The sequence below is a fragment of the Apodemus sylvaticus genome, chromosome 14 (genome assembly GCF_947179515.1).
Source record: "Apodemus sylvaticus chromosome 14, mApoSyl1.1, whole genome shotgun sequence".
Classification (NCBI taxonomy): Eukaryota; Metazoa; Chordata; class Mammalia; order Rodentia; family Muridae; genus Apodemus; species Apodemus sylvaticus.
The window spans coordinates 78,579,191-78,607,141 of NC_067485.1; the positions used below are offsets into that span (position 1 = coordinate 78,579,191).

Consider the following 27,951-nt stretch of genomic DNA (forward strand, 5'->3'; position numbering starts at 1 on the left):
TGGAAACAGGCATAAAAAACGTAGAGTTGGCAAATACTGACTCAACTAGAGAGGTGGCGACAGAATCTGTGCCATGCTTGTGCTGTGATAGAACCAGAAACCACGGTGGAGCTGCGGGCAGAGTCCAGTCTCAGAGCATTTGCCTGGCAGACACAGGCCCCGGACTCAACTGCCAGCATCACAGCAGAAAAAGGACGAGAGAGAACTCCCTGGCAACTCTGTCCTACTGTAAGAGAAAGGGAAGGGGGACTTGTAACATGCTGTTTGTCACAGCAAAAGAAACAAAAACCAAAACTCTCCAGAAGGATTAGTTCTGCCGCCTGTTTATGACTAAGCATTATGAAGCAGTGAAATGAACCACAAGTGCATGTATCACCCAGAAATAAACCTCGGAATTACTGATAACGTCTCCCTCAGGTGTGCTACGGTATAACAACACAGTATCAGGCCACAGGAACTCACCTGAATCACTTACAGAATAAATAAAGTTAACAATGCATTAGAGATGGCCACATTGCTAATGTACTGTAAGGAGGAATAGAGGAATATGAGCTATGGTTCCTCAGGCCAGTAGGGGCTGGCATAGGACCGTCACGCACGAGGAGACTGGTAATTGATATCCTGTCACATAAGCTGAGGGAGGCACCCGAACGGACATCACTATGTTAGTCTTTATGGAATACGGAACACTTGACTAAACCTTGTATTTTACAGAACTCAATATTAAAAAAAAAAATTCCCAAAAGTACAGAAAATTTAAATATATTTAATATATACGAAGTAACATAAATAGACATAGGTGCATGTATTGCAGTCAACAGTAATCAAGGGGCGGAAGCACCTGCGGTACCTCCCTCCTTAGGGTGAGAGACAAATTCATGTGCTGTGCAGTGTGACAGCACACCGTGAGGTAGCGTGTTCTGAAGGCCTCAGTTATGGAGGAAGAGCTGATCAGACACTGTCCATGGGCCGCACTGGCCACCCAAAGGCCTGCGTCAGCTGCACTGTCCTACCTTGAAGCCCCCCCCCCCCATTTCACCTGCATGACTGTAAGTCCTGCATAATCCTTCTCCAGTAGTTCATCTCCCTAAATTACTATTGTTGAGAAGTCATTGCCCTTTCCCCTCCCAAAAAACGCTTAACACATCACAAAAATTTAAACTTAAACACCCAATAATAAACAACTGACTAGATCGTTCATTATTACTGGTCTCTCGTGTCCACTAAAACTGCCCAGCAATTTAAGAAAAGGAAATGAACGAATCTTGCAGTGGCCTTCACACCCTCATCACAGAGTCATCAAGAAAGCACGTCAGAAATTAAGCTTTATCCAACTCACATTTATTTCCTCAAAGGCTCACAATCCAAGACTTGTGACTTCAATTTGTAAATTTAAAACAGACAATATAAACTGGTGTGGTGGCATATGCCTTTAACCCAGCACTCAAAAGGAAGAGGCAGGAAGAACTCTATGAATTTGAGGCCAGAATTCTGGTCTACAGAGCAAGTTCCAGGCCAGCCAAGGCTACATAATAAGACAGTGTCTCAAAAACTAAATAAAATAAAATAAAATAAAAATAAATACAATTTTTTCCAATTTAAAAAACATCCAACATATAACATATTGGTCATGCAACAACCCCTTCCTGAATAACCCCCAGGGGAGGCAGACATGGTCCAGGCATAGGCAACAAAGCTCTGAACAGAATACTACCCCTTTGCAACGTTTACATTGTAACAATACTAGTGCCTTCTTTTCTTAATTTTTTTTTTTTTTTTGGATTTGGTTTTTTTCCCCGAGAGAGTTTCTCTGTGTAGCCCTGGCTGTCCTGGAGCTCACTCTGTAGACCAGGATGGCCTCAAACTCAGAGATCCGCCTGCCTCTGCCTCCCAGAGTGCTGGGATTAAAGGCGTGCGCCACCACCGCCCGCCGCCACCGCCACCACCACCACCACCACCACCCAGCTGTGCCTTCCTTTCTTAATTCAGTCACGGCTCATTAGTCCTACTGTGCATACAAAGGCAGATTCTAGATGATGTCTTCTTGTTCTAGATGAAGAAATGACTCCAGGTAATACTGCAGACATTATTCACTGAGACACGGCTCACCCTTGTGGTTTCACCAATCTTGGACTTCCTATAAACAATGCTCTAGAACAAAGTAGACCCATAAAACACAGAACTAAATTCCCACAGCCTAGAATCTTTTCCCAGCATGAGGAAAGTACGGTGCATCTGTCACTAACTATGAAAAGAGGTTTATTTTGCTCACTACATCAACAAAATATTTCCTGCTAATGAGATCAGTGAGAGGGACTCAAGACCGGCTGGGTTCAGCAGTTTGTCTACACGTGTATGTTAATGATGTATGAGCCCAGGGTGAGGTCAATTTCCTTTCCTCAGGTAGGATGTAAGTTAGGTTTCCAGGCGGCTATCAAACGCTAGTGGCTTTGTTTATACTGGTCAACAGGCATCTGAAACAGCAAGTGTCATTTCCAAATCTTCCTTTTGCTATCAGGTCCAGAGACGCGGGGGCTTTCAGGGGTGTCGTATAACGTCGTATTGCCATAGGCACTGGATGTTTCTATCCTATCAGAACCATGCATGGTGGCTACCGTCCACAGATAAGTGGAGAACACAGTATCTTTCCTTTTAAGAAGTCTGATGATACTGGTGAAATTCGGGTTGCTATCTACAATGAGCACTACAGCGGAACACCATGACAGAATGTTTGATCCGTTAAAATCTAAACACCAAAGTACACTCATCTGCTCTTTCATAAATATTAATTCAACTCTATAACACAGAAAAACTGTCCGAGTAGCTAAGGACACAAGACAAACTTGATCCCAGCCATCCTGAAGCGAACAGAGGAAAAGTCACAACACCGTGCCCACAGAAGACAACTGGCAGAAGTGGGGGCAGGGCTTCCGTGGATGTTGGCACCTTACGAGCTACTGGATGCCAGCACAGATCTGAAAGGTAGTATGTATGGAACTAGAAGCCAGCAAGACGGTGCTCAGCCGCATCTAAGGCCTCCCAAGGAAGCCACTGCAACAACAAGGGCCTCTTGGCCTCCCTGGGCCTGGATGTGCAAAAGTCAGAGTTAAATTTTCCAGGCTAACTGGCACCCAGGAGTAAGTATCATAGCATCCTGTGTGAGAGGTGCCCTAGTAAACTAAATATAAAGTTGATATGCATATTAATAGTCCTGATACATTTTGGGGCTCATAAAATAAGGAAGCTGAAACACAATACTGAAGTTCTACTTGTAACTTATGTTATTTATGACTTTAACACTAATCCGAATTAAATAAGAAGCTGAGAAAGATTCTCATTTCCTTAGCATAAGCAGGATCCAGAAAGCAACTATCACAGTAAATGAGGTATGAGCTAAAACAAACCAGTCTAAAATGTTGCATTAAAGGGGGATGGGGCAGATTCAGTTGCCCTGAGGGGAAACTGTCAAAGTGGCTGTTAACAGTACGGCACAGTGAGCTGGTAAATGCAACTCTGAGTCTCAGAGTCTGGGCAATGTTCTTCTAGCAGTCCTCAGTGAGGGCAAAGTGTTACCCTTGGAGAGAGGGGTTAGTTACTAGTCAGGAAAATAAACCCCAAGCAAGTCTAGAGAATGACCTTAGAATTCAAATTGATACTAAAAAGTGCTGACAATAAACCAAATATGTTTATTATCATATACATTGTTAACACCTTTCAAAGAAATTCTTAAAATAAATAAAATAAATTAAAATCCAAAAAGCTCTCTTCAGTCATTAATGGAATAATCTTTGAATGCATACCATATAATACTGTTTTGAAAGCTTCCCTGGCAGTCACAATCACACCCTTCTATATAATCTCTATTTTCCAATAGCTAAGCATCTAGCTGGCTATACCGTATGAAAGCTTCCTGGGCTGGGGACATGGCTCAGGGGGTAAAGAAACTGTGCTTGTCTGAAGTTAGGGTCATCAGAACCCAAGTAAATGCCAGGTGGGTGTGGCGTGGGATCATTGGAACACAATGGCTAGCTTGAAAGCAGCAGAAAGAGCAAACTGGTTCAGCTGAGACAGTGTCAGTAGGCAAGGTAGAGGAGCACTAGCTTAGGACCTTGACACATGTGTACCCCACACGTGAGACTATGCCCTCACATACATACACACACACACACACACACACACACACACACACACACGCCATACACATGCGAGAAAGAAGAAAAGCAAAGAAGAGGGAAGGACCTGGTAGATGCAGACCACCTGTCTCCCTATGAGACAATGGCTGCCCGAGCAACAACACAGGGAGTTTTAAGACATTAAAAATACCAAGGAGATAAAGTGGTACCAACACTCTGAACAAATGTTTGCTAAGCAACTATTAAGCTAACTGAATGTCTACCTACTGGTGAACAATTCCACTTCTAGGGTAGCCAAAAGGAAGGAGTTTCTATAGCCAACAAAATACACAAGTAAGAATGTTCACAGTAGCTGTATTATAGCAGCCAGTAACTGAGAACAATCCAAATGCTTATTAAAAGTAGAACAGACTAGGCCACTACTGTGGCGATCTCTATTTTCTGATGCTCTTACTGCAGTATGATCTGCATGATTTTTTAGAATCTTGTCTCTCCTAGTCAAAAACCAGGGCCATTTCCCCTTTCTTTACAGGCAAGCATCTCACAACTGCCTCCAGGAGTAATTACTATACAATGGGCATTAATAGCACAGGAGTGCCAAGCCCAGGTGACAAGGACAATATAGCTTCTTTGTGGCTTACCCTCAACCTCTCTAGTCTTGGAACCAAGCCACAAAGCTCATGCAAACAACTCAAGCTATACTGTAAGACTGCATCTAAGTATCTTTCCTATCACTGATCTGACACAGAACCAACCCTTCATACAACAGCAGGTGTGATCCTCAGACGGCCCAACCTGAAACTGGATGAGCCAGACCTGAGCACTGCCCACACTGCAGAGCTGTGGAGACAGCAAACATCGCTGGCTTAAGCTACAGTCATGAACAATTTTTCAGGTAGTCAAGAGTAACTAAAACAAATGCTAAACAATAAAAAGAAACAGCTACATACAGCATAAAATTCACTTACAGAATGCAATGCTGAATTAAAGAAACCAAACACAAAACAGTGAATGTTGCATGACATTGTTTCTTTGGAAAAGTAAAAATCTAAAACTAACCTAAAGTGACAGAAAATTAAGTCCTAGGTAAATTCAAAACAGGAAGATGGTACTGATGGGAAACAATTGCAATAAACCTCTAGGGCACCAGAAATACTCTATAGATTGGACTGAGTTAATTACATTACAAAAATTCTTAAGAATATACATCTAAGACTAATACACATTGTTGTATGTAAGTGATACAACGTTTTTAAAGGATCTATCCAAAAACTAAAAAGATACTAAGGAAAGAGCAATCACTGTCCAAAAGAGATTAGGAATCTAAAATGGAGAGTGTAGCATCTTAGGGCTTCTTTATCCCAGGAATCCAATGCCTGATCATAGCAGGTACCTGAGAGGTCACACTGTACTTAGGCAGCCCCAAACACTAAAAGGCAAAGTGTCTCTCTGTCAGAAAGACCAAATGAACCATCCCCTTGATTTCAATTAAGACCTCAACAAAACAAACCCCCAAAGAAAGGATAACTTGGAAGTAAACTAAACCCAAGCATAAACTAGGGAGGGGGACAGGAGGGGACCTGAGGCTCACAGGCTAGGCAGCCTCGCCTAACAGAAGGCCAGGTCAGAGTCACTCTATCAAACACAAGGCAGGTGGTTCCTAAAGATCGATACCAAGGTGCAACTGTGGCATGCACATGTGCCCACATTCAATCAGGTGCCCACGCCTCCTGTACAAATACACACCCACGCACAAAACAGTAATAATAAAATAATACACCAAAATTTAGGTAAACACTGAGAGTAGTAAGATCTATAACCCCAAACAGAAACAGGAAGGAAGGAAGGAAGGAAGGAAGGAAGGAAGGAAGGAAGGAAGGAAGGAAGGAAAGAAAAAGAAAGAAGAAACTCAAGGTGAACCAAGAAAGAATTTTAAGAATAAACTGCCCAGGTAAGACAGATTTCGACACTATCCTCCACACCTTGTCTTATCTTACACCATATACAGTGATAAATTAAACTGCCCGAAAACCAGCAAAGTGAGCAGCCCAGCAAGTCCCGGGGCATCGGGGGGAGAACACCGCTCTCCTGTCGTACTGAACACGGATCTGCCATCCCTGGTAACATGCCTAGAATAAAATTAATATACTGAGCCGGTTTTAAATGACAGTATACCACAGCACTTCAGCATTATTTTTTTCAATTCACTTGTTGATGCAGCAGAAGAGAACTTCTGGGGAAGGGGAAATATATAACTTCTGCTACACTCATAACACTGTCACGACACAGGTGCAAGGTATACATGTGTCATAAGATAACTAAGCCATCTCTGTAGAGCCAAAACCACTTAGGGGGACACAAAGTTCCCGAGTCAATCTTGATCTTGCTACAAGCAAACAAAGCAACCCCATTACTTATTAGACATTTTCTCTTAGGGTAGACGCTCCTAAAGTTTGGTGAAGAGCAGGAGTGTTTAAAGAAGGTAGTCAGCTGGGAGCTAGTGGTGCAGGCCTGTAATCCCAGCACTCTGGAAGGCAGAGGTAGGCGGATTTCTGAGTTCGAGGCCAGCCTGGTCTACAGAGTGAGTTCCAGGACAGCCAGGGCTATACAGAGAAACCCTGTCTTGAAAAAACCAAATCCAAAAAACCAAACCAAACAAACAAATAAAGAAGGTAGTCTAAGCCAATGAGGGAAAACAGAATCACCCTAAATCAACCTCAACAAAGATGCTTACAATCTTTGTTCTGAGAGGAATCAAAGGATATTTTACTTAGCATTTAATCCAAGTTTAACAGCCATAGAAACTAACAGCTACCCAAGAGTTCTGGAAGCAGACACTGCAGTGGCCGTGAGGATCAAGCAGACTGACTCGCCCTCTGGGGTGACTGTGAGGCAGAGGATGAGAGTGGTACAGGAGCTTCTCTTCAAGTAGTGACAGCAGCATGCAGGCCGTGTAGGGAACACTCTCTGGTGACCTCCACGTCCGACTCCCTCACTCTGTACCGTGTACACACTTTCCCCTCACCCGCAAATTTCCTAACTGTATGAAGAACTAAGCTTTGAAGAATTAAGTCATGAGGTGAGAGAGCGCGGATGGTCTCTGAGCCTCTAAGCCCACACCCTCCGATGCCTGTACGCTATGTGGGAGGATGCTACAGGTCAGACTCTCTTCAAATTGTGATTCCTAGGTTATCTGCAAAAGATGGTAGAAACCTTTTAGAAGGGGAAATGATTCTCTACTCTATAATTAGATCACATCTGTAAATGGAAAATGCTTCTCACAAATTACACTGAAGGGGCAAACTCTAAGTCTGGGGTGATTAGTCTGAATTGCACTGGTTACAAAACAAGGGTGGTTAAAGTAGAATTAAACTCAGAGCCAGAAAAATATCTCCTCCTCGCTACCTGAAGTAGCAACTCTCAAAGTTTTAGTATTCTAGATTCTTTGACTTCCTTAACATTCCTCAATTTCTCAACCAGAATCATTTGCTAAAAGGTTGGACTCACTGGCTTCTTTCAGCCATCTTCCCTGGCTACAAAATGTTCATCATGACGGCAAGGCTAGGCCAGTACAAACTGCTTGGCCCTGGAGCCCCAGACTGGCTCTGCTGGTTCCCACACAATGCCTGAGGATGATCAGTCAATATACACCCAACACCAAGTCTGACACTTCTCCTCAGGTACTTGTTTAACCAGACTAGTTGTCCCCACTGAGGGTTACCTACACAACAAAACACCCTGGAAGGGAGTAATGGAGAGATGGCTCAGTGGTTAGGAGCACTTGGTACTAATACATGATGGCCCACAACCATTCAGAACTCCAGTTCCAGGAGATCTGGCATCCTCTTCTGACCTCTGAGAGCAGCAGGCACACATGTGGTACATACGCAAAAATGCAGGCAACACTCAGACACATAAAATAATAAATCTTAAAATATATATATTTTAGGGCTGGGGAGATAGCTCAGAGGTTTAGAGCACTGACTGCTCTTCCAGAGGTCCTGAGTTCAATTCCCAGCAACCACATGGTGGCTCACAACCATCTGTAATGGGATCTGATGCCCTCTCCTGATGTGTCTGAAGACAGCTTACAGTAATATATATATATATATTTTAAGGCGAAGGGTGCTGATGGATAATACTCACCAGAATCAAGCACAGCCTAGAGCCGTAGTCTAAAAAGCAGCAAGCAACACTAAGGCTCAGGACCCAAACTCTGAAAGTTAGACAAAGGATGCTTCTTGAATACCTTTGTGAGAGTGCCCTGATTCTTCAACTGGGGACACCTGTCCTCGCAATTAGGGCTCTGTGTTTCCCTCACAGGTTACTTAACACTCTTACTAGTATAATTTCCTTTTCCATTTTGACTTACAGCTTAATGGCCGGCGAGAGCACAAACTAGGGAGTGAATGAGACAGCTCGCTTACAATTTCTCTTGTAAAATTACGACAAACTAGGAAATATTTTGTTAATTGTGGGGTCTTGGTGAGAAAAGCGTTGAGTCACTGTTTAAATGCCAGTTTACTGATTATGAAGGTGACTTAAAGGGGAAATAACTTAAAACCCTGCCCTAGTTACCACCACCACCACCACCACCACCACCACCACCACCACCACCACCACCACCACCGAGACAAAACTTCCAGAGAGTCAGTATGGGAGGGAATTGGTTACGGATCATCTCAACCGTATCGCGAAACTTTTCTGAGCTATGAAACAACTGTCTCATAAATCTAATTATATAGGAAGGAAGGAAGGAAGGAAGGAAGGAAGGAAGGAAGGAAGGAAGGAAGGAAGGAAGGGAGGGAGGGAGGGAGGGAGGGAGGGAGGGAGGGAGGGAGATCCACGACTAAATTATTCCAGCAATACTTAGAACTACAACGTTTTCCATTCGTGTCGCACTATTGCCCCAATTCACTGAGCCTTCCCATAAGGCACAAGGCATATTAGTCGTCTAAAAAAAAAAAAAAAAGAAAGAGAGAAAAAAAAGCATCTGGGATAGGGGAAATGAGTGAACAGAAGAATCTACTAACACAACTATATTCGAAAATGCCGTGATGTTAGCTAACACCTTGTACGCTCATTTTAAAAATAAGATTCAAATTTTCTGTCGATTAAATGGAGTGTGGCTAAAAAGAGCCCGGAGATCCGGATGCTCGACATAGATGAACGCCCCACCATGGAGTAAGACTTCTCTCTTATTGAAACACCTGCGAACCTTCCCAGCCTCCAAAAGCCGCGCTCCGGGAGCTCCAAACTATCCAGCGAAACTTTGCAAGGACGCACGATTTCCAGGCTTTCCAGCTCCCGCCCGCCCTCCTCCCTGGGGCTGCTCCGAAGTTCTTGCGGCATCCCAGGCAATCTTTTCAGCGAACCAAGTTTGCCCGGGTCCTGCCCACTCGCGCTCCAGCGGGACGCAACTGAAACTTGCGAGGGAGACACGTCTCCCCGGGGACCGAAACTCGCACGCGGGGTGGAGGTGGGGGTAGGAAGGCAGCCAATGCGCTCCGCCTCCCGGGGGTCTGCTCGCAGCGCTGGGCCCTCCGAGCCCCCGGCCCGCCCGCGCGCGCCCGCCCGTCCGTCAATCACATCGCAGACAGCCCCCCCCACGCGCGCGCGCGCAGCGCAGCGCGCGGACTCCACGGGAGCCGGCTCCGTCCAGGCCGCGCCGCCGCAGCGCACCCTCTGCCCGGAGCCGGGAATGGCGGCGGTCCGCTGCCCGGGGCCAATTCCGTCCTGACCCCCTCGCCTTTAGCCCCCGCCAGTCCCTCTAGCAGCGGCTAAAGAGAAAAGGAAGTTACCTCCAAGCGGTCCCGGCGGCGGCGGCCAGTCGCGGGAGGCCGAGAGGGTCCGGCGCGGCGGCGGCGGCGGTGGCGGCGGCTACTGCAGTGCCCTCCGCCCCATTGTTTCCCTTCCAGGAGGCTCCCGGCAAAGCCGAGCCCGGGAACCAGGAAGTTCCCCGGCGCGACACCTCCTGCCGCCGCCGCTATGGAAACGGCCCCCGCCTTCCCCAGGGCGGCTCGCCCGGGACCCCGCCTCCGCGCCGCCGGCCCCGCCCGCCTCACCGGCCGCCAACAGTCACCGCTGCGGCCGTGGCCGCCGCCATCTTGGCGCGGGCGGGCGAGCGGGCAGCCCCTGCCTTCCCGGCGGCACGTGCGCTGCTCCCGCGTTCCCGCGGGGCGCGCTCCCGTTGGGCTGCAGGCGGAGGCCGACGGCCCAAGACCCTCTGCAGAAAGAAGGGATCGGCGGACCCGGCGGCGCCTGGATTGCTCCAGACCTACGCACCCGCTTCGGCCCGTGCTGTGTCTGACACCTGAGGGCGGGCGACAGAGCAGGGCGCCTTTCGTGTCCGGGACCGATCAGCTCGCCAGCCTTCCGACGTTGCCTACTGCACTTGGGTTTCTCTTGGACTCGGTATCTTTATTCGTGAAGTGAGAGAGGGAAACCGTACCTGCTTCGTGGAATTGTTCCCTGCACAAGCGAATGCTTGCTCGTGTGTGCACAATCTGTCAATAAAGTGGTGCTGTTACTGACCCAAGGTCACACAGTCAATTTCTAGGCATGTGTGCCGAGTGCTCAGATCAGCACGACTTTGAGTAGGCTACCGTGTGCGAGCCTTTTGCTGCCTAAAAATGTGTTCAGTGTTCATCCCTGGCTCATCTTTCTTTAGGTCAGCTTTTTCTGTGTCGAGAGTTTTAATCCCCACGGTCTTCCCATTAAGAGCTGATGTAAAAAGGGATGATGTAAACTTCCCAACACTATAATTTGCTGACAGTTAAATGATTTATTCAATAGAAGCTGCAAAGGCTTGGGTGTGCAAGTAACTAAAAGGCTTCTGTCCTTGTTTCCAGGAACTAGAATTACTAAAGCTGGCAACTGCACAGATGGTACTCTCTCTCCCAGGCTGGTGAAACCTGACACTCATGACTGCTTGTCTCTAGCTTTGAGGGACAGAAGGGGAGGCCAAGTCCTGGCCCTTCCTCTGCGTGCAGACTTTAACACCTGTGACTAGTTGGGTCTTAGATGGCCTCTAAAGCCTCTTCTAACTCTCAAGTGCTGATTAACCACTTTACAGTGTCAGAGGCGAGTAGGGGTCTCCCAGTGAAACTCGGGGTCTTTTGTACAGACACACAAACACACAACCAGTTTAAAGACAATAACATAATAAAAATGTATCCTTTCATTCAGGTCTCCTTTTAAACCAGGTTTTGAAACACTACTTTGAGATTTGTCTGTTTTTTTTCATTGTTTTGTTTATTCTGGTATGTACAAATGGCACAATTGGTTTGATGAAAAATCAGGTCAAAAGTTGGATGGACATGGGAATTTTTTCAACACTCAAATATAAGGAATAGAATTCCCAAATTAGCATGTCACCAAAGCATTCTCCATTTGGGACAATACCTGCGGATTCCAAGTCTTTTCGGACAACACATGCACATAGACATGTACTCAACGTGTGCCCTGAAGAGTGCAAAAGTCCTCCAAAAGATGCTTACTGAATTAAATTATGTTTGAGCTGCCTTGTCTCCAAGATACCTTCACAGAAGCTCGAGAATTCATTCCAGACATTTGGCCACAGATACAAAAACATCACTCAGTTGGAGGGACAGTGCTGGACACAAGCTTACTTCACAAACTGAAGACGTTTCCGATGTGTGTGTGTGTGTGTGTGTGTGTGTGAAGTTATACTGTATTCTGGACTTAACTGTCGGCACTGTCAGCCCAGCTTCAGACTTAGCAGTCTGGACTATTATGAATATTCAGAAATCTATTCAAGAATAAGGGTGGTTGAATTTCACTGAAAACTTACACAAATAGGAACACTTGAGTCTTGGGGTAGTAGTTTAACAATTCCTGTCCTAAAAAAAAATGCATAGTTAGATTATATCTGCTCCATGATTTTATTCTTGGTAACACAGGATGCATACCAAGATGCCCTTCAACTGGGGGAAAGTTTACTGCCAATAAAATACCAATGAAAATGAGAAGGGGATAAACAGTTTGTATCTCCAATGAAAATATTCCACAAATGCCAAACATTTAGAACTTTCCAATCACATAATGGAGGAAGAGTGGCATTTGTATTTCGTTTTTGGAAGTTATGTTATACTCATGATAATACTTATACAATATTGCCAGAGTACATGTTTAAGTTTCCAAGATACCATAATAACTAGGGTCAAGGGTATAATTTGCGGGGAGAACATAAAAAATATAGAACATGGGGGAATTTTCGAAAGTAAACTATCCATCCTTAGCTTTAATCTTCAAAAATATGGATCAAAGGCACTGTTGCTAGAGTCTCCTGTAAGCTGAGACTTTGCAATGTGGATCAATGGCTATGTAGTCCATTTAGGTTTGGGGAGAAGCTAAGCAGGCTGTGCCATGGAGACTGGAAAGCCTCATGTGATTCGCCTCACTCCCTACAATCATTTCTGAAATTACCTAGGAATGCTCTGTCGACTTGAAAAGTCAGTTCCAATGTCTCTGTATGTAACTCATCATGATGAAAAAGAAGAAACGAGAAAGCATATCAGTGAGTATCCATGGACCAAATGCCAGTAAGGTCCACATCCACACTGCTCATGTTTTTTCCTTTTAAAAAGAAAGGCCCTTCAGTTTAAAAGAGAAAGTATTGATGACAGAGCCAGAAAGAAGACCACATGGATGGATCATGAATAGCAGAATTGTGCGAATGATGTTACAAACAGTTTGTTACAACGATCTGGGGTGGTCTCACTTATTGGTGTTCTAGGGGACTTGAGAAGTGCCCCCTATGTTAAGAGCACACATGCCACGGGATTGGGGACTTGTCTGTCTTCCATCCTGTTCTGTCCTTTGGTCCAGTTTGCTCTCTGGCCAGAGTGAGCGTCCTCTGAATGAATACAGAAAGAATGAGGAGGGGAGAACAGGTAAGGGGAGCCGGCTGAAGGAAAGGGCACAAAGGTGGACCAATGCCCAAGTCTTTATGTGTAAAGTTTCTCACTTTTTTCCCATGCTCAAACAGATCTCATGACTCAATAAGACAAAGTTTAGACAAACGTTTCTGACCACAGAAGTTGCCACTCACTATCTCCTTGCTCCTAGCCATCCTGTTCCTGATTACATAGTAAGGCGGTTATCACAGTCTGCCAGGAATCTATAATGAGGCTGGATCATTTTTCAGATGTGCCACTTTGTCTTCGTAGCTCTGGAGGACTTTCTGTCAGCGGCACTTCCATCTGCCACACTTCAGCCGCCCTCCCCAATCCCCCCAACCCCACCCCCACTCCACCCCACCCTCCCAACCCTACCCCCACTCCACCCCACCCTACCCCACCCCACCCCGCCACTCGAGTCACCTCCCAGGTGCCATACCATTATTCCCAGGATGTGTATTAGTTCAGCCTGGAACAGGATCTGAGCATGTGCTACAGCACAAGTGTGACAGTCAGAGGACAGCTCTCAGGAGTCAGGACCTGTGCCGGTCCCCGGGATTGAATGCAGGTCATCAGGTTTGGCAGCAAGCGCCTTAACCTGCAGAACCATCTCACTGGTGCCATTATTTTTTAAGTTTCTTCAAACGGATAAAATTTAAATATTAAGATGCACACATATATAAGATATTGAAGAATTAAAATATGACTTCCTAGCATTTTTATCTCCATTTTACTGATAAAATGTGTCTTCACACACGTGACTGTTAACTTTTTAATGTGTATGTTGTATACTAGTTCTTCGAGTGACCTCCCAGTGAACCATGCCTACCAATATTCACACAGCTAGCCTCCCTCCTTTTATATCTGCAATGACCCTGTGACTCAGTACTGTGGGAAGGAGCAGAGTGATCTCTAAGATGAGGACAAGAGAAGCCTCAAAGTTTCTGAGTCTCTGAAATCCTTCCTACACTTCTCTCAGAAACAGGCAGCTTACAGAGAGCACACTAGATAGCCAACCTCACCGAGTCCACTGCGAACAGCCTACCTCAACCATGGCCCACACAGGTGAGACAACTGGACATCGCATGCCTGGAGTCCCAGCTGAACAACACCCTGAGTAACCCCAGGTGACCTTTCAGGTGAGCCCACGTAGCCCCGGGAAGCACAGTAATAAATTGCAGATAGACTTCAGTGTCTTTTGGCACAAACCTGCAGAAAAGTACAATAAATTTATGAAGAATGAAGTTCTGGGCTGGAGAGGTGGCTCAGTCAGCAAAGCACTTGCCACACAAGTGATGCCCAAGTTCAATCCTCAGGAGCCATGCGAAAAGTCAGGCATGGTGGCACACCGTTATGATCCCAGTATTTAGAAGTAGAGACAGGCAGATGCCGGGGGCTTTCCGGACAGCCAGCTAAACCCAATCAGGAGGCTCCAGGACGATCTGAGACCCTGTCTCTAACAAAACAAGGCAAACGGCTCCTAAGTGACATTCAGAATCAACCTCTGACTTCCACACACTCACATAGTGTGCATGAGTTTCCAGGCACACATGTGCCCCCCCATACACACACACACACACACACACCACACACCAAACGTTCTAAAGCTCTATTTAACCACATTTCACCTAAAGTTTAATAACAAAATGTCATCAAAATCTGCAGAACCGCCCTGGTCATAGGTCAGGCTCTGAAAACAGGGTAAAAAAAAAAAATAGCAAATTCTGGAGACTTCAAGGGCACCTTCTTTTACTGAGAAGTTTCTAATTTTGTCTGGGTCTCTGCTTTGAGGTGGGATGATGCGTGATTGGACTCTGAGAAGCAACATAATGACCTTGATCAAAGTAAATACACAGTGCTTTCAATTACATTTGACTCAGACATGAAATAAGTCCTTGACAACCTACTCTGACTAAAATGGAAAAGACAGAAGGGTCTCAAGCAGCCAGACTCAAGACTCTTGAAAATGAAGCTAGAGATGAAAAAAGAAAAATGACTTTTTGATCTGCCTAGCTTGTCCTGTCTGATAACATGCCCTGAAAATTACAGGTTCATAATTCTTAATCTGTAATTTTGAAATTCACAAAGGTCTTCAAGTCAAAACTCTCTTTACGTGTGTTGGCAACTGCATGGTAACTGCCGAACTTTCTTTAGGCTCCTTGTGGTTTCTCTTTGGGGTGGTGCTGGTTGGAGCTCTTTGGTTTGGTTTCTTCAAGGTGGATGCTTCAGTTCACCTCAGACCCCAAGCTACCCTTCTGCTGCCTGACTAGTTACACATCAACATTTTAGTGTGCTTGATCATAAGGTATCATGCTACACTTAATGCATGACACTCCAGAAGTAATTCATAATCCATGTTATCCTAAAAACTAGAGCTTCTGAATTCTGAGCCATCCCTGGTCTCAGACATAAAGGGACTGTGACGGAGATCCACATCGATGCTACTGTGAAGGTGAGACCATAGAAAGCACGCAGCCAGTCTCTCGAGTCAGAACCCCAGAATCAAATCCTGAACCTCTGCTGCTTGCCAGCTTGGAGACTTGGCGTGGTTGTGTGGTCCTGGGTGCCATCTCACTCCTCTATAAAATGAGTAAGAGAAGTCGCTCACAGGCTCTTCACAGAACTAAATAGACCACGCATGCAAAATGCTTAGCCCAGCGGAGGGTAGAATTATCAATAAACTACTCAAATACAAGGTTCCCCTCCCTTGCCCCCCACCGCCGAATTCGAAGGGAGATAATATTTCAACAAGGATTTAGTGAGAAAAAAACAAAACAAAATTACTCCAGGTTATTAAGAGCAAAATGGCATTCAATATAGGAAATTGGAGGCATTTTAAGTCTTTGGAGTGTGTGAAAGGGTAAGAAAGGTCAAAACTATCCAGTAATCCCATATCAGCTGCAGAGCCTCTGTTAGGAAGCTACTGTTTCCAGATCAGAAATCGAAGTGACGGCAGATCATTACTGCCCACGTCATCGCTGCCATGTCTACCCTTCAGTTTAGCAGCTAGTAACTGTCAAGGATGTGTGTCAGTGTGCTGGGGTCTAGCCAGCTTCCTTCCAAAAATGTGCATCTGCCAAACCTCTCGTGCCAGCTGCTTCAAAAGCAATGGCGCATCCTTGTGCCTTCCAGATGCCATGGGGCGGGGCTCTATACCTTATTGGAACTGTACTGCCAATGAACACGGAGAATCACCGCTGGGTGCCCAGCCTTTCTGATACATCCAACACACATCATATCATAGTCACCAAGTTGTTTGGGGATGTTTTGGTGCACTGTGCTGACGTCTGTACCTCAGAGATCTGTCCCGCAGTACAACTTCGTATTGTCATTATAATGAAGCATCTCCTGACTCACGGTCTTGTAAAACTATGTTCTCCATCATCTTCTGATTGGTCAATGAAGAGCTCATCAGCCAATAGCTGAGAAGGAGAGAATAAGGCGGGACTTCCGTGCCCTGAGAGAGAGAAAAAGAGGGTCTCTAGTAGGCATGGGGATGGGAGTCGCGGTGAAGAGACAATGAAAAAAGGAGGGGCCAGAGAAAGACTGAAATAGCTGTAATACCACGTGGCTGGGAATAGTCCAGGCCAGTGTAATCGGATTAGAATAGATCAGAATCTACCCAGATATAGGGCAAGAAGCTTATTAATAATTAATTAATTAATTAACTAATATAATGGTCTCCAGGTCATTATTCGGGAACAAGAGGAGGCATAGAAAAAGCCCTGTGCTTTTCTATGGAGTGAAACGATTCATGTTGGTAGACTAGTTTGTTTTTCTCTTACAGTGCTAGCACTCAAACTTGCACCCTCACATAAGCTAGGTTAGCACTTCCCCAATCCTCAGCCCCACCATAGAATTTTCCATAAGAGCTCTGGGAGCGAGGGACTGACTCCCTGACGTGTCTGCAGTTGCTTGCGCAGCAAGAGACTCAAGGCTCTGTATTCCACACCTTAAGCAGATGGCTAAAGGGAAGTTCAGTTGCCAATCAACGAGTTTGTGTGTCAAGTGAAAAAATGTATTGCTATTAAATATTCCACTTAGTATTCCAAGATCAAATAATTCTTCCTGTCAAAAATCCTTCACTCTGTTTATGTTATCACTTCCTGGTTGCTTTCCTTTAAGTTGACTCGTCCCTATGTAAATAAATTTATAGAGAAATTTTTTGAATAAATATCTAAAGTAAAATGCAAATCACAACATTAGAACACAGGTGTCATGTCATATGAATAGAGGATAAAAATATAAAAATGAACACATTGATCATGGTATGCACTCACTAATAAGTGGATATTAACCTAGAAAACTGGAATACCCAAAACATAATCTACACATCAAATGAGGTACAAGAAGAAAGGAAGAGTGGCCCCTTGTTCTGGAAAGACTCAATGAAGCAGTATTCAGCAAAACCAGAACGGGGAGGGGGAAGGGGTGGGTGGGAGGACAGGGGGAGAGAAGGGGGCTTATGGGACTTTTGGGGAGTGGGGGGGCTAGGAAAGGGGAAATCATTTGAAATGTAAATAAAAAATATACCGAATTTTAAAAAAAATGAACACATTGGAAATAAAACAATATCAAACCAGTTAGTAAGAGAGCTTGATGCCTATTTCCTATGTTGGAAAGAGAGATTCCTGTGTCATAGAGATGTTGGTTGTTGTCTTGGGCAGGTTTTCTATTGCTATGAAGAGACACCATGACCACAACAATTCTTACAAAGAAGAACATTTAATTGAGGCTGGCTTACAGTTCGGAGGTTTCGTCCATTATCATCATGGCAGGAAGCATGGCGGACAGAGTACAGGCAGACATGGTGCTGGAGATGTAGCTGAGAACTCTATATCTGGATCCACAGGCAACAGGAAGAGACTGTGAGCCACTAGGCTGGCTTGAGCCTCTGATACCTCAAAGCCTTCTACCAGCGACACACTTCCTCCAACAAACCACCTCCTAATAGTGCCACTCCCTATGGACCTATGGGGGCCATTTTTTTTTAGATCACCACAGTTGTACTAATAGCAAATATCCTATCACCAATCTTTATTGGTTCACTGATTCATCAGCTGATACCTTCACCAGGGCTAAAAGGAAATCATGATATATGACAAACCAAAGGTGTCACTATGGGAGATGATGGTGTTTGAAGCCTTGTTGGTCTTCCCTACCTCAGGAGGCCCTGCCTGTGTTTCAGGCAACACACTTTCTGCCGATTTGCTAGCTTAGCTGAGGGTCAGGATATTGAGTGGCGCCATTTTGGGAAACTACTCAGAAGTTGGGTGTGGCGTTATGTCAGTGTGCTTTCCTTGTGCTAACTCAGTCATAAACATGATCGTCACTGTCATTGAGTTATACAATTCAGAGGACATAAAGCCAACTATTGGGAGTGAACTTTTTATTAGTGTTCAGGACACTCATGGTGTACAGCTACCTTCACTAATCCCCAAGTGCTTTCATTGCCCCAAAAGAAAGCCTGCACCCCATGTTCACCAAACCTGTTCTGTCATTTCCCATACAAGCACAGGCCCTGGCAACCTCTACTCTACGTTGTCACTATAGACTGATCTGGGATAGACTAGTTAAATACAGTCCTGTGATATGGGACCTGGTATCACTTCTTTCGCTAACCTGTCTTTGGGGTTCATGCACATTGTAGCATGTACTGATACCTCCATTACATGGATAATTGCATCACAACTGGTTAGTATATATAAGGCTGATAATTTGGGTAGGGTTTTCCTACCTTTGGGCTATCGTGAAAATTGCTATTATAAACATGTATGTATGTATTTGCTTGAGTAATTATTTTTCATTATTTCAGGACTGTGCTTAGGAGTGGGACTGCTGGGTCCTGTTGTAACTTTATGCTTAAGGAGGCACTTTCTAAGGAGACACCAAACTGTTTTTACAATGGCTTACATTCCCACCAGCTGTGCACAAGCCTTCCAATTTCTCCACATCCTCCATAAACACTTGCTATTTTCCATTTTCACGATTATAGCCATCCCCAGGAGCACAGAGTGGTACCTTGTGGTTTGATTTGCATTTCCCTAATAACAAATGATATCAAGTATCTTTCTCGTGCATATTACTGTTCTGAGTAACTTTGGAAAACTGACTATTCAAGTTATTTGATCATTTTTAATTGAGTTGCATAAATTTGTATTGAGCTATAAATGTTCTTTGTAGATCCTTTTATCACATATATGATTTGCAAATATTTTCTTCCATTCCACAGTTTACTATTTTATTTTATTGGTAATGTCCTTTGATGAACATTTTTTTGACATTCAATTTATCCGTTTGTTTGGGTTTTTTTTGCTCTGTTATATATTTAGCATCACTGCTATTGGCTTATTAACAAATCCAAAGTAAAAAACTTTTCAAGTTTTATGGTACTTTATACTTTTATAAATATAAAATTTTATCACCTTTATATTAAGATTTTTAAGCTATATAATTCCCATATAACTAAGGTAAATCCATTGATCCATTGACCCAGGTTAACTTTATTATATATATTTATATATATATATATATATATTCTTTGTTTACATTCCAAATGATTTCCCCTTTCCCAGTTCCCCCCTCCCCATATGTCCCATAAGCCTTCTTTTCTCCACCCATTCTCCAATCACCTCCCTCCTTTTTCTCTGTCCTGGTACTCCCCTACAATGCTAGATCAAGCCTTTCCAAGATCAGGACCCTCTCCATACTTCTTCATGGGAGTCATTTGTTATGCTAATTGTGCCTTGGGTATTCAGAACTTCTGGGCTAATTAATATCCACTTATCAGAGATTGCATTCCATGTGTATTCTTTTGTGATTGGGTTACCTCACTTAGGATGATATTTTCCAGTTCTGACCATTTGCCTAAAAATTTCATGAATTCATTATTTTTAAATGCTGAGTAGTATTGCATTGTGTATATATACCACATTTTCTGTATCCATTCCTCCTTTGAGGGACATCTGGGTTCTTCCCAGCTTCTGGCTATTATAAATAAGGCTGCTATGAACATAGTGGAGCATGTGTCCTTATTGCATGCTGGGGAATCTTCTGGGTATATGCCCAGGAGAGGTATAGCAGGGTCCTCTGGAAGTGTCATGTCCAATTTTCTGAGGAACCGCCAGTCTGATTTCCATAGTGGTTGTACCATCTTACAATCCCACCAGCAGTGAAGAAGTGTTCTTCTTTCTCCACATCCTCGCCAACACTTGCTGCCTCCTGAGTTTTTAACCTTAGCCATTCTGCCAGATTAACTTCATAATGACAGGAATTTATCCATGCTTGACACTATTTCTTTAATAAATGAGTTTGGTTAGCCAAGAATATAAGCAAATCACTATGATGGATTCTACAGTAATCTATATTTATATTTATTCACACCTTATATTATTCCTGTGTCCAAGCAGAAAGTGTACAGAAAGTGCCGTGACCCAGTGCTGAGGCCAGACACTTGACCCCTGGTTTATGGGATGAAAGGCAGTAAAATTGTAAACAACAACACAACCACCTTAAACTCACCTAAGCAGCACAGGTGGCTGGTGCACAGCACCAGTGAGTTTCCTGGGTTCTGATCTCGCACCAGCTTCTTTCTCCACCTACATTTGTCATCTCCACTCACCCAAGATGGCGGCTAATGATGTCCACAGAGTCCCAGGCCTCCTTGACCTCATTTAGAGAATGCAAGCAGCTCCCAGCAAAGGCTTTCTTGTGTCTGGACTCTGGTGTGCATGAACCACATCTCTACACACAATCAGTAGGCATGATATTGTACATTTATGTTACCTGCTTTCCTCTTCACACGCTGACAGTTCAAGACGAGCTTCTGCCATGTGGGAGGTGTGTGTTTCTCATGATAAACTTGGCAAATAACAAAAAAACAAAAAGAAAAAAGAAAAAATATATATTAAGGAGCTAGGATAATGTTCACCAAGGTCATTGAAGAGGTCTTAACAGAAGAGATGACAGTCTATCTGGCCAGCCACATAGCAGAAGAGTGTTAAGGCCTCCCCCCTTTTTTCTTATAAAAATAGAGATTAATCATCCATTTTAGCTGGACCACTGGTGTCAGGTGAAAATCTGTAAACCTACAAGGGTAACTTGAGAGCACATCATGGAACTTTCAAATGTCTGAGTAAGGAGTTTAGATTTAGTTCACTAGGCAACAGATAGAAAAAGAATGTGACTTACTCTCTGAGGGTAAATTACTCTAAAACTGGTGAGGTATTTTTAATTCACTAGATGCTGGATCTTGAGACTTAATAAGCTACAGTCATCACTCATTCAATAACACGTTTATTGAATACTTACCGATGCCCATCTGCATTGTACTGTATTGGCAGTAGCTGGTCATTCAGTGGTGACTGAAACGGCAAAGCTGTTACTCTTGAGGGACTTGTAGGGGGATGGAGACGATGACATTCAACCAGAGACTGCTGTCTTATCTGCTTTGGAAGGTGTTACGACCTGGGCTGAGCTTGTCAGTGGAAAGCAGGATAAAAACCACAGCCAGCAAACCCAAGCTCTGGCAGCTCAGAGACCAAGCACTTCAAGAGAAGTCACACTTCAGCCCTAGCTGAGACAGTGAGACAATCCAAGGGTCTTCTTCACCTCAGTCTCAACAGCCATTTTTAAAATGGGTGGCTCTTATCTCAATGCTGGACACACATATTTCCTTGTTAAGAAAAAAATTAAAGCAGTGACTGGCAAGATGGCTCTACCTGTAAAGATATTTGTTGCTAACCCTGATGACCTGAGTTCAAATCTAATACTCTAAGGCTATAATCATGGTTTTGCACACACACACACACACACACACACACACACACACACAGTCGGGGGATAATGCTGGAGGACAGGGAGAGGAGAAAGAACTGGGATAACCAGCTGCCTCTGTGGGCAAATGCTCATGCTGCTAAGTCTGAAGACTTGAGTTTGATCCTCCAGATACATAATAGGTGAAAAGAACCAATTCCTACAAGTTGTCCTTTCTTACACACACAGAGTAATATTTAAATGTAATACTAAATTTAACAAGTATGTAATTTAAAGTCTTTTCCTCCCCTGCCTTCCCTTTTGACTTTCAACCAGGTCCTACTGAGGACACAAGAGATAGAACTTAGCATGTCTGTAAGCCAGGGCTCAAGGGCCCAACATTTTGGAGGCTGAAGCAGGAGGTACTCAAGTTCAAGGCTAGCCTGGGCTACATAGTGAAACCCCAAGCAAAAAAAAAAAAAAAACCAGCAACAACAATAAACAAAAAAAAGTCAAGGATAAATTCAACGTTAAAGATTCTAACCATAACAAAATCACCAATACATAAAGTTAAAAGCTGTGTCCCTCCCTGTCAATAACATGACTATGTCTTTACCTGGCTCCTGGGAGGTTCGAGATGAATCCCATGGAGAGGTGTCAATAAATGATTGGCGGGCCAAGTAAGCAACAATTAAATTCAGAGCAAGTCTTGAAGAACGCTGTGTGAAAACCCCTTATTATAATAAGCTAGTTTACTGGTCTCTAATAAAGATTCACAACAAATGTCCCTTGCCCCTTATGTTCTGTCCAGGTTTGGTGACACGTTACAAGTTTTTATTTTTGTCATCTGGCAAGAAGACACTCAAGAGAACCACTGGTGTGTATTATGTGACATCGGTCTGTAGAATTTATGGGGGACCCATAGTACCCAAGATAGGGAAGGAACATTTTCAAGGTCACCCATGGTGCCCAAGATGAGGCAGGAACATTTTTAAGGTGACCCGTGGTGCCTAAGATGAAGCAGGAACATTTTTCAAGGTGATTCATGGTGCCAGGATAAGGAAGGAAGATTTTCAGGGTAGAAAAATGAAAGTCAGCTGTGGTAATTATATATGATCTGTTCAACTTTGCTACCTGGGAAATACCAAGATAATCTTTTAAATAATTCATTTGTAAATATCCAGAGGAGAAAGGGAGAAGTACTGAGGGGCAGCGACACAGATCTGAGCACGCTGTGCAGGAGAGAGCAATTTAGTTTCCCTGTATGATCTGGTGGCAGGCCAGGCTGGCAGACAAGGGGCCATAGCTGTCATCGACTCTCTTCACTAGATCCCAATATGACATTACTGCCAATAAGCTGAGGTGATGCCACCCAGCTGAAGCGGCTAATTTCAGATGTATGTTTGACACTCATGTCAAGCCATTTCTGAAGGAACAGCATAAACACCCTTTCTGAAGAATCACTCAAAATCAACCTTTGCAACTGTTGCAGAGTCTAGAGCAAAGAAACAAATCTACATAAAATCTCTCTTTTCTCTTCTATTGTATCAAGATTGTGAAATGTAACACAATTTGCCTTGCTAGACTAACTTAAAATAGGGATTGATACAGCTAAGATTAGTGTGTGTATTCCTTAAAGATAATGCAATAACTCCGTCTTTAGAGTAAAGACAGCTTGTAAACACACACACACACACACACACACAGCTATGCTGAAGGTTAAAAATACCCTTTAGTCCAGCAATGCTGAAGCCTGTGTTTTTTACTGTTTTTATCTTGTCAGTGTTGATGTCCTTCCTCTAAAAAGAATATTAATCTAAAAAGACTTCTTCAAAAAAAAATATTTTCTATAATTTTACTTTTTGTAACAGGATTTCTTTTTTATTATTAGATATATTATTTATTTACATTTCAAATGTTGTCCCCTTGTCTGGTTCCCACACACACACCGAAAATCTCCTTACCCATCCCCCCTCCTCCTGCTCACCAATCCACCCACTCCTGCATCCCTGTCCTGGAGTTCCCCTACACTTGGCCTTCTCAGAACCAAAGGCCTCTCCTCCCTTTGATGGCCAACAAGGCCACTCTCTGCTACATATACAGATGAAGATATGGGTCCCCTCCATGTGCACTCTTTGGTTGGTGGTTTAGCCCCTGGAAGCTTGGGGGGGGGGGTCTGTTTAGTTCATATTGTTGTTCCTCCTGTGGGGCTGTAAACCACTTCAGCTCCTTTGGGTCCTTTCTCTAGTTCCTCCATTGGGGACCCTGTGCTCAGTTCAATGAGGAGCACCCACCTCTGTATTTGTCAGGCACTGGCAGAGCTCCCCAGGAGACAGCTACATCAGGCACCTGTCAGCAAGCCCTTGTTGGCATCAATAACAGTGTCTGGGTTTGGTGACAGTATATGGGATGGCTCCCCAGGCAGGGATGTCTCTGGATGGTCTTTCCCTCAGTTTTTATCTTGCCAGTGTTGTCCTCAGTATGACAGGATTTTTTGTACATCCCACTCTGGCCTTAAACTCATCATGTAGCTAAGATTACCTTTAAATATCTGACCCCCTGTTCACCCCACCAAGTGCTAGGATTCCAGGCATGTGTCACCTGCCTGGTTTATCTGGTGATCAACCAGCAGAAGATTCAAATTAAAAGTGTGTGTATATGCATTCACACATGCCCAAACCTAAGAATTACTGTCCTCCTCTTGTGTAAGAGAAAATTCTGGTGGAAGACAAGGTGCTGGGCATGGAGACTTCACATCTGTCACCTGAGTTTCATTTCCCCTTGGGGTTTTCTGTGGTTGTCGGAACTGCTCTGCAAATACTTCTGACCTTCTTCCTTGTTCACAGACAGTGGGACCACTTGCTAGCCACTGTGGGTTGGGATGTTACCCTGTCTGCTTTGTTGGGAATAGAACATGGATGATGAGATTTCTTACGCAGAACACTGAATGGTGGTATGAGACTAACCAGAGTACTCTGTCCGTCCATCTGTCTGTCTGTCCATCTGTCTGTCACAACAGCCAGCCATGCTCCAGATGGTGGCAGATCCTTCAGCATTAGTTAGAAAACATTATGGAGTGGGAAACCCTATCTGTCCTGCAGTGACTAGTCTAAGGTATAACATAAAGGAAGCCTAATGCTTTTTTTTTTTTTTTGCCATTGGAATTTGGTGATTGGTTGTTAGTGCAGCAACTTAGCCTAGCCTGACTGATACAACAGGATTTTATACTAACAGAATACTGATTATTAATTTGTTCCTAGCACTGAAACCTCAACATTGACAAAAATATCTTAAGTCCCTGTGGATATACTTGATAGACACTGAAACTTTAAAAATGACATTAAGGGGACTTGGAGATAGCTCAGCACTTAAGAGCACTCCGTGCTTATAATGAATAATCAGACACAGTCCTAGAACCCCACGACACCCACTGGATGGTATATAAACAAAGACTGAGAGCAATGCCCTGCTCTGCACATATGGCAAGATGCCACCTTGGCATGCCCTGCATCTGGAGAGCCTCCCCCAGGATCCTGGCCCTCAAATCAGTGACTTTTGTTAGAGACTGGTCTTGACCTTCAGCTAAGGTATGTCACACAGGTGAGCAGCCTTGCTGAAATAGGCTTAGGAGCGTGGTTAGAAATTTAGAATGTGAACACTGTATGATGACCCTCAGCATAATAAAATAAAACTTTTGTTGTACTAACTACTTGTATCTACCTTCTTTCTCTCATCAGTGCTCCTGCAGAGGACCTGAATTAGGTTCCCAGCACCCACATGGTAGCTCACAACTATTCCCATTTCCAATTCCAGGGGATCTATCTTAGTCAGGGTTTCTATTCCTGCACAAAACATTATAATCAAGAAGTAAGTTGGGGAGGAAAGGGTTTATTCAGCTTACACTTCCACACTGCTGTTTATCAACAAAGGAAGTCAGGACTGGAACTCAAGCAGGTCAGGAAGCAGGAGCTGATGCAGAGCCCATAGAGGGATGTTTCTTACTGGCTTGCTTCCCCTGGCTTGCTCAGCTTGCTTTCTTATAGAACCCAAGACCACCAGCCCAGAGATGGCACCACCCACAAGGGGCCCTCCTACCCTCAATCACTGATTGAGAAAATGCCTTCCAGCTGGATCTTATGGAGGCATTTCCTAAGGAAGGCTCCTTTCTCTGTGATAACTCCAGCTTGTGTCAAGTTGACACCCCAAACCAGCCAGTACAGGATCTGACACCCTCTTCTGATCCCTGTGGGCACCAGGCACATACTTGGTACACAGACATACAGGCAAGCAAGACACTCATGCATATAAAACTAAATAAATAACCTGGAAAAAATGTAATGGCATTAATAGCCAAACACGGTGGGCAGCGGCAGCAGCAGCAGCAGCTCTTCCAGCACAGACAGCCACCACCAGTGGAACCAAGGCGACAGGGTCCAGGAAGGCCCTGCGCCCACTACTACTGGCCACCACCGGTCAGTCAAGCTACGAGACACACTGGAGTTACAGCGCTTTCCACCGCACTGAAGCCATATTAAACCTCTGCCTCCCACCAGCCAGTTACCAGAGGCTCTCTGCCATCTTGGCTCCTGGACACCAGAGAGATCTGACAGCCCCAGGTACACAGACATAGTCCGAGGCTAACATCGCTTGGGTCTAAGCCTAACAGGCGTTGGCCTGTACCCAGGCCCTGGGCAGCTCGGGGGGCCATCTGTGTGCCAACACGGCCAGGATGTTGTCTACCCAGCAGATTGTCTGGCACTGGCAGGGGGCGCGTGCTGCCATCTTGGCTACAGGATACCAGAGCACTCTAACAGACAAAGCCAGTTAACAGACATAGCCCTAGGCTAACATCTCGGGGGTCTAAGTCCGACAGGCGTTGGCCTGCACCCAGGCCCTGGGCAGCTCGGTGGGCCACCTGTGTGCCAACCCAGCAAGGAGGTTGTCTGCCCGGCAGACTGCCCAGCACTTGTAGGGGTGTGCGGCACCATCTTGGTTAGCTGACAGAACCAATTAGCAGACATAGCCCAAGGCAAACATTGCTCGGGCCTAAGCCTGTCAGGCCTTTGCCTGGACTCACGGCCTGAGCAGCTAGGCTAGCCTTGTGTGCACCAACCCGGTTGGGGGATCCGCTGCCCTGCAGAGTGTTCAGCACTCAGAAAAGGTTCCCACAGCACACACCATCTGCACTCCCTGAAGAAGCAAACGGGGACTGCCTGGTTTACAGAGACAACCTGGGGCAAGGCACACTAGGGCTCCAAGGGCACCCAAGAGGAGGGCAGCACATCAGCAACTGTGCGAGGGGAAACCCAGCCATCCAGTGTTGCGGAAATAACCTTACAGTCTCACAGGAGGCTCAAACACCAGCCAGTAACAACAAGACCAACTAACAAGAGATACAAGATGGCAAAAGGCAAACGTAGGAATGTTACTAACAGAAATCTAGGCAACATGGCAGCGTCCGAACCCAATTCTCCAACAACAGCAAGTCCTGGATACCCCATCACACCAGAAAAACAAGATTTGGATTTAAAATCACTGGTCATGATGCTGCTAGAGGAACACAAAAAGGACATAAATGAATCTCTTAAAGAAATACAGGGGAACAAAGGATAGTTAGAAACCCGTATAATGATAACACAAAAATCACTTAAAGAAATTCAGGAGAATAAGGCTCAAGAGATAGAAGCCAATAAAGAAGAAACACACACACACACACACACAAAACCTTAAAGAAATGCAGGAGAAAGTGAGTCAAATGGCAGAAGTCATGAAAGAGGAAACCCAAGCATGGTAACATGGTGATACCTACCTAGAATCCCAGCATTCAGAAGGAAGAAGAGGATCAGCGGTTTGAGGCCAACCTTAGCTACAGGGCAAAATCTTGTCTCAAAATGACCATGGGGTCGAGATGGCTCAGTGAGGGAAGGCCAAGCCCAGTGTCCCGAGCAACCCCAGAAACCCAAGTGCCCGTGGATGAAAACCAATCCCCACAAGTTGTCCTCTAACCTTGACACACATAGACACTGTGGCGTGCCCATGTCCATACACACATACAGGATAAATAAATAAATAGTAAATAATAAATACCTCAATAAACGCAATAGGCAAGGACAGAGAGAATACAAAAGGTGCAGAGAATAAAC

At 44.6% G+C, this 27,951-nt stretch overlaps 1 protein-coding gene across 6 annotated transcripts in view; it reads right to left on the reverse strand.

Annotated features, from left to right (window-relative positions):
* Usp6nl (USP6 N-terminal like) overlaps positions 1-11,058 on the reverse strand; it is a 121,840-nt gene extending 110,782 nt beyond the window's left edge. The window contains exon 1 of one of the 6 annotated variants that reach the window (XM_052157764.1): positions 11,055-11,058. In XM_052157764.1, the coding sequence (XP_052013724.1) occupies positions 11,055-11,058 (4 nt within the window). Of the gene's footprint in view, positions 1-8,279; positions 8,302-9,351; positions 9,374-9,934; positions 10,009-11,054 lie in introns of those variants that run through there. The other 5 variants (XM_052157763.1, XM_052157758.1, XM_052157760.1 and 2 more) reach the window with 5 other exon arrangements.
* Between the last annotated feature and the right edge of the window lie 16,893 nt (positions 11,059-27,951).